The sequence below is a fragment of the Macrobrachium nipponense genome, chromosome 10 (assembly GCF_015104395.2).
Source record: "Macrobrachium nipponense isolate FS-2020 chromosome 10, ASM1510439v2, whole genome shotgun sequence".
In the NCBI taxonomy this organism is placed as follows: Eukaryota; Metazoa; Arthropoda; class Malacostraca; order Decapoda; family Palaemonidae; genus Macrobrachium; species Macrobrachium nipponense.
Window position 1 is genome coordinate 109121058 of NC_087204.1, and position 7939 is coordinate 109128996.

At 39.0% G+C, this 7939-nt stretch overlaps 1 protein-coding gene across 1 annotated transcript in view; it reads left to right on the top strand.

The window, feature by feature from the left end:
• The window catches only part of LOC135223890 (cuticle protein 19-like), a 1835-nt gene extending 926 nt beyond the window's left edge, over positions 1-909 (top strand). The window contains exon 3 of the mRNA XM_064262807.1: positions 257-909. Coding sequence (XP_064118877.1) covers positions 257-643 — 387 coding nt within the window. The 3' untranslated portion in view covers positions 644-909. The remainder of the gene's footprint in view (positions 1-256) is intronic.
• Positions 910-7939: the final 7030 nt, after the last annotated feature.

A 7939-nucleotide genomic window follows, 5' to 3' on the forward strand; every position in this document is an offset into this window, starting at 1 on the left:
ACATTCAGTGACTCCCCAATAACTAATATTTTTCACATGAAAATATAACAACAAAGATTAAATACTAGATCTTTTCAATGCTAAGTATTTCTACATCATCGACCTGCTAAATATCCGATCATTTCAATGAAAACCATTTCAACATTGTCTCCCTGCTAAAGATCTGATCTTTTCAATGCTAAGTATTTCTACATCGTCTGCCTGCTAAATATCTGATCTTTTCAATGCTAACCATTTCTACACTGTCTGCCTGCAGAAGGGGATGCCCTTCGACTTCTCCTACGAAGTCGAAGACCACTACAAGAGCCTCGACTTCGGCCACAACTCGAACTCAGACGGCCAAGTGGTGAAGGGAGAATACCGCGTCCTCCTCCCCGACGGTCGCACCCAGATCGTCACTTACACCGCCGACCACTACAAGGGGTATCAGGCCGAGGTCAGGTATGAGGGCGAGGCCACGTACCCTGAACCCAAGCCCTACGCACCTGCTCCATCTTACGGAGCTCCCAAGGAATCCTACGGTGCCCCCGCTCCTTCTTACGGAGTTCCTAAAGCAACCTACGGCACTCCAGCTTCGTCTTCCGAGGAACCAGAGGATTCCTATGAGGCACCAGCATCCCTGTACGGTGCACCCGACCACTAAACAGACTGTTTTTGGCCTATTTAAGATGCTGTAGTAATTTATTTATATGGAGAACCCGATCTGCGAATGAAAATAAACAAGTAGCCTGCATATGGTGTGTCTACGTATTTGACCAAAACAACAATATTCAGATTTTAGTCATGAAATAGAGTTGGATGTGATTTTGTTACTCAGTCAATAGAATTGATGCCTATAATATGCTTTTGAAATTGAATAAAATTTAACCAAATAAAAACTAACGTGTCTTAGATAACTTCTTTGCTTTAAATGGATAAAAAGGTATTTGTTCAGCGTTTGGAGAAGCACAAGTATCTTGAGAGAACCGCATGCGGCTCTTGGACCGCAGGTTGGCGAACCCTGCACTATACCTTGTAACCAGTTAAGTTCTTACAAGTTTGTCAATGTCAACCTAATATTTTCCAGTACTTCCTCCTCCCATTTCTCTACAAATCTAACCGGAATACCCCTTTCATCATATGTCAATGTCAGTCTAACAATTTCCAGTGCTTCCTCCTCACATTCCTCTACAGAACAAATCTAACCTGAATACCGCTTTAATCATATGTCAGTGTCAGTCTAACAATTTCCAGTACTTCCAACTCGCATTCCTCTATAAATCTAACCTGAATACAAATTTAATGATATGTCAATGTCAGTCTAACATTTTCCAGTACTTCCTCCTCACATTCCTCTACAAATCTATCCTGAATAATTCTTTAATCATAATTGTCAGTCTAACAATCCAATACAAATCTAACCTGAATAGTCCTTTAATTATATGTCTGTGTCAGTCTAACATTCCTCTGTAAATCTAATCTGAACCCCCCTCTAATCATATGGCGGTGCCAGTCTAACATTCCTCTACGAACCTGAATACCTCTTTAATTATACGTCAGTGTCAGTCTAACATTCCTCTACAAATCTAACCTGAATACCCGTTAATCATATGTCAGTTTCAGTCTAACATTCCTCTACAAATTTAACCTTAACACCCCTTTAATCATAAGTCAGTGTCAGTCTAACATTCCTCTACAAATCTAACCTGAACACCCCTTTAATCATATGTCAGTGTCAGCCTAACATTCCTCTACAAATCTAACCTGAATGGTCCTTTAATCATAATTGTCAGTCTAACATTCCTCTACAAACCTAACCTGAATACCCCTTTAATCATATGTCAGTGTCAGTCTAAAATTCCTCTACAAACCTAACCTGAATACCCTTTTATCTCCACGTGACAAGTAGCTTCAAAAGACGAACTCATTTTCACACGAAAACAGCTAATCTGCACACACACCTTTTTAGACTTAAAAACCCACAATGAGCTTCTCCTACCAATGCTTCTGTCATTTGTCTTTGTTTCCTGGTCAAGAACCGGAAGCACACTAACCTCAGTCGTATTTGTCACCGCTCCAGTTCTCGTCTTATAATCTTGAGTTCATTCTCGTCGACAACTTCAGTGTTGATTATTATTATTATTATTATTATTATTATTATTATTATTATTATTATTATTATTATTATTATTATTACCGAATGCAAAAGATTTTGTTTATCCCTGGAGGAAGCAGCATCCCTGACCTTGGAGGATGGAGGGACATAAGTCAGGGAAAACGGAAGGAATTTGAGAATTCCGGCTCTTGTTAATGGAGGTTTAGAAACAGTCACGCACCTGAAATCCGAGAATGAGTGATTTCCATAGAGAAAATGTGGGAAGAGGGCGCCTGGTGGGTGCTACCAGTTGGAGAATCTTACTCAAAATACTATATAGAGAGAGAGAGAGAGAGAGAGAGAGAGAGAGAGAGAGAGAGAGAGAGAGGGGGGGGGGGGGGGAGAGGGCTGAAAAGTGAGAAAAAAAGATATATGGAGATAGCAAGAAGTATAAAAGTCTAATTTTACAAAAACTCATTTGGAATCAAACTATCGTTGAAAAATCAAATTTCAATTAATTTATCTCATTAAAGAGAAATCATCTCAGCGAAAATTAAAGCTAAAATATACCCTTCTAGTTTTACTTAGTTTTTTGACGAGTTGGAAAAAATCGAAATCTAGAGAGGTATATTTTAACTTTTATTTTCGCTTAGATTAATTTATCCTAACTGAGATATATTTATATTTCTTACGAGTTTGATTCCAAATGAGTTTTTATGTTAAGACTTTTATAATTCTTGTATTTTTCGTCTATTGCGTCTTCCCTACAGAAGGGGATAATCGACTTCTCTCTTTACAAAGTTAACGACCACGACAAAAACTTCGACTTCGGCCAGAGCTGCAAAACTCCAATAACGGTAGTGCGGCGACTAGTGACTACCTGGTTCGTACACTCCTGTCCGAATGTTCGCGCTCAGATCGTGACTTGCAATGCTGGCCAATAAAACGGACACCAGGTAGAAGCCCGGATATACTAGGGAAACGCTAAGACTTATCAAAGAGTGATTCGTTTATTTGTTAATTTCTTAATTTGTTTTTATAACAACTCATCCAGCTTTTCTGTCTTTCCCTTAACTTTCTGTCATTTTTTCTGATTTCCAATTACTTTCTGTAAGTGTTTTGTGTTTCCCATTACTTTCTGTTACTTTTTCTGTATTTCCCATTACTTTCCGTTACTTTTTCTGTCTTTCCCATTACTTTCTGTTACTTTTTCTGTCTTTCCCATTACTTCTGTTCCTTTTTCTGTCTTTCCCGTTACTTTTTCTGTATTTCCCATTACTTTCTGTTACTTTTTCTGTATTTCCCATTACTTTCCGTTACTTTTTCTGTCTTTCCCGTTACTTTATTTTTTCTGTTAGTTTTCCCATACTTTCCGTTACTTGTTCTTGTATTTCCGTTACTTTTCTGTCTTTACCATTACTTTCTGGTTACTTTTTCTGTCTTTCCCATTACTTTCTGTTACTTTTTCTGTCTTTCCCATTACTTTCTGTTTACTGTTTCTGTCATTCCCATACTTTCGTTACTTTTTCTGTCTTTCCCATTTACTTTTCTGTTACTTTTCTGTATTCCCATTACTTCTGTTACTTTTTCTGTCTTTCCCATTACTTTTCTGTTACTTTTCTTTTTTGTCTTTACCATTACTTTCTGTTACTTTTTCTGTCTTTTCCACTACTTTCTGTTACTTTTTCTGTCATTTCCCATACTTCCGCTTACTTTTCTGTCTTTCCCATTACTTTTTCTGTTAACTGTTTCTGTCATTCCCATACTTTCCGTTACTTTTTCTGTCTTTCCATTACTTTCTGTTACTTTTTCTGTATTTCCCATTAATTTCTGTACTTTCTGTTACTTTGTTTTCTGTCTTTCCCATACTTTCGTTACTTTTTCTGTATTTCCCATTACTTTCCGTTACTTTTTCTGTCTTTCCCATTACTTTCTGTTACTTTTTCTGTCTTTCCCATTACTTTCCGTTACTTTTTCTGCATTTCCCGTTACCTTATGTTACTTCTGTCGAAAGAACGAGATAATATTCTTTGGAAATTTGAATTTCGAGTAATTGGCCCCTCTGGTGGGATCCATGAGGTCATTCAGGGCTGAAAGAGAGATTGAGAGTCAAAAAAGGTTTTGAAAGGCATAACAGGAGGATAACCTCGCAGTTGCACTATGCAACAATTGTTGGGAGAAGGTGGAAAGAAAGATGGAACAATTAGAATATGAAGAGAGGTACAGTAAAAAGAATGGAAGGGGCTGCAGTTAGAGGCTGAAGGGGCACTGCACAGACCCTCAAGTAATGCATACAATGCACCACGTGAGGTGCACTGACGGCACTAACTTCCATACGGCGAAGATCATGTCCACATTTAAAGATTTGCTTGGCCTCTGAAATTTATTTACAGTTAAAACCATTCAAGTAACATGATTAATATTGTGTCTAGCAAGAGTTTTAAAGTTTTGCATAACAACATATAATAGTTAAGATTTCTTAATGAAACAAAATAAGTGTCATGTAATAACGCGATTTGAAAACGTCATCGTAAAAATATTCATATGTGTAAACCCAATGACATTGCAAGTAGGCTATTGATTTGAATTTCACTCGATTAAGTGGTTTCAAATAGAGCAATGGTCCTTCTGCAGTTCGATTATCGTCACGTTAAATTAATTTCATAATTACAATATTCAGTTCATTGTAATTGTCCCTCAGCTTTTAATTATATTCATCAAATTAATTGCATAATTGTCCCTCAGCTGTTAATTATCGTCACTTCAAATTAATTTGATAATTACCACGTTCAAAAATAGTTAGGGTGAAAGTAAACTTTCAAATTAATTATTCTGTGTTTACACTGATAAGCGAAAATAAAATGATATTCAAATATAATAAAACAATTTTATAATTTTTGCAAAGAATAATTAGTAATTCAGAAGATTATTGCCAATTACACCTGGACAACATGAATTATATTCTAAATAATTAATACTGCTTTAACAATATAAATTAAATTGCAAACAAATAGTATTGCTGGCAACCAATCCCAAGTAATATTCCTGTGATATAGCTTTTTTCAAAGATGGGATGCCAGTAAAAAATTAAGCTTTTATCACAGGAAAATAAGTGAGCTTAAACTCGGTGTAAAATATACGTACTGACTGATTCCAGGCAACATATTTCCCATATTCTTTACAGCGTATAGTCGTTGACTGATTGCTGGTAACGTTCATCTCAATTTTTTTCGAAAGAGACAATGGACAGCCCTTATCATATCAAATTTATACAGATTAAAATACTCAAATTTGACGGTAAACGAAGTGAAAATAACCCATTATAATCTGCGTTTGTTCTGTATTTAATTACTTGAATCTTACCCAACCCAATTCAGCAAAACCGGACAGAGATATAATGCAACTCTTCCCTCCCTCATTAAGAACGCCGTTTCCAAATTCGATCTTCGTTCTGCCCCGTGATCTTACAAGCGAGGACTTTTCTCAACACTGCCCCCCCCCCACCCCCCCCCCCCACCCTCCTTTACTTTCAGGATTCTTCTCACTTGCTGCTGCTGGTGCCCTTGGCATGTATAGCATTGGGAAGTACGCGCTGCTGCTCTTAAATCTTGCGGTAGTTCATTGAGATGTCAATTAGAAACTTTCACGATTATTGTGGCGTTAGTTTAATTCCTACCTTTGTATCTAGTCTCCTTCTTCTGCATCTTTCACTTCCTGGAGCAGAAGACTTTCAGACAGAGATGTAAAAAGTCGATGTATAAAGTCGGAGATATTTCTTGCTCCTCTGATATTCTGATAATTACAAATTGGTCAGATTGAAGGTACTGAAGATTGTGCAAGAGATTGACTGGGATCACGAAAATGCTAAAAGATCACTTGAAGTTATAATAATCATAATAATAATAATAATAATAATAGTAATAATAATAATAATAATAAATAATAATAATAATGAAAAATAACAAATTATAATAATGATAAATAATGAATAACTATAACAATAAAATATAATAAATAATAATAATAGATATTAAATAATGATAATAGCAATAAAGAATAATATAAAAAAAAAAATAAATCAAAATAATAATAAAAACAAAATAATAATAATAATAATAATAATAATATTAGTGTACTTAGGAAGCAGACCCTCTCTCAAGCATACTTTATTAAAAGTAATGGCTACTTCAGCAGCATTACACTTGTAGAGATTCTTCTCTATTTTCCGAATAGCGGCTTTTTCCGTGCTACTTAGACAGACTAGTAGAGCGCCTATGGAGGTCATGATCAAATACAGAGCCAAAATTGGAGTATATATTTGAATTTTACAGATAAACTATGATACCATAGTTATCAAAGTCATTAACGATATATATATATGTCTCTCTCTCTCTCTCTCTCTCTCTCGCTCTCTCTCTCTTTCTTGAAGCAAGCGAGCTTTCGTCTGGAGCTGCCAGACATCCTCGGGCTGGGAAGCTGAGGGTGGACTGATCTTGACGAAGCGGTGTCCGTCCTCGTTTATATTTGGAGTTGACAGCAGGGGGTCTGCCCCATGCTGATCTACTATTGGCTGTGGCGGTAGGTCTTCGTTTTCATTGGTGGCTTGAACCGGGTCTCAAGCCACTTTCCAAGCGTTGATGGTTGCGATACTGTAAGTCCTGCAGCCGCCTAGACCTCCTTAGCGGCGCGGTTACGTCGATGGGCGTTTCGCTATGCTGCGGGACGTCACGGCTAACTTGATTATGATTGGCTGCGGGAGTATCTCGTTCGGGGGCGTCGTCTTCCGTGGAGTTGTCGTGCTCGGTGGTGTCATTGTTGGTGGCAGGTCTTCTCATACTCGTAGGGAGGAGAAATTCTTCCTGCGTCGTATTTAGTGTAGGTCTTACTTGCTGGATGAGAAGCGCCTCCAGCAGGCGTAACCGACGGGCATCAGGGGCCTTCCCGATGATCTTCGTGTTTTGGATGATCACATCCCGGGAGATGGCCTCTTGATGTGGTGCGTGCGTTATTTTTGATAGCCCCCTCTTGGGCGTGGCACGAGAGTCTCTTCGACAGGGCGCATGGTAGTCATACCAACGTAGGCGCCGCTGCAACCGCGGACTGGGCATGTATACTGGTGCACCACATGCGTCTGCTTCAGGGGGTCTCGTACCTGTGGAGAGGGGTTATTTTTCATAATAAGGTCGCGCGTCCTCCGATTCTGGTAGTAGATAATTAGGTCAATATTTTTGGTGTCGTCGGTCGGGGATACATTTTCAGAAATAATTTTCTTGACTGAGTCCTCTTCTTCACGGTAATGTGAGCTCATGAAGGCTTTATAATACAGCTTGATATTATCCTGGGGGCGGGATTGCGGGCTCTCACTACCGTACCATTTCTCCAGGGCTGTACGGACTTCTCTGCTTATTAATTTATTTGAATACCCGTTATTTACGAGTACTTGGGAGGCGCGGTCGAGTTCCTGATGAGTGTCCTGCCAGGTCGAGCAGTGGGAGAGGGCTCTCCTGACGAAGGCCCTGACGGTCGTGCTTTTGAATCTGGCGGGGCACTCGCTGTCACCATTGAGGCAAAGTCCTAGGTTGGTTTTCTTTGTGTAGACGGAAGTACGGAGGCCGTCTTCCGTCTTACTCACGAGGACGTCGAGGAAGGGGAGCCGATCGTCGGTGCTGTATTCAACAGTGAAATTCAGCACGCTCACTGCTGAAATGCCTGACGGAGGGCTTCTACCTCATTCTCGGCGTCGACTTGAACAAAGATGTCGTCGATATATCGTCCATATCTGCGGGGTTGCTGCATCCTAGCGAAGACTCGTTCCTCCACGGTTCCCATGTAAAAGTTAGCGAAGAGTACCCCCAGTGGGGAGCC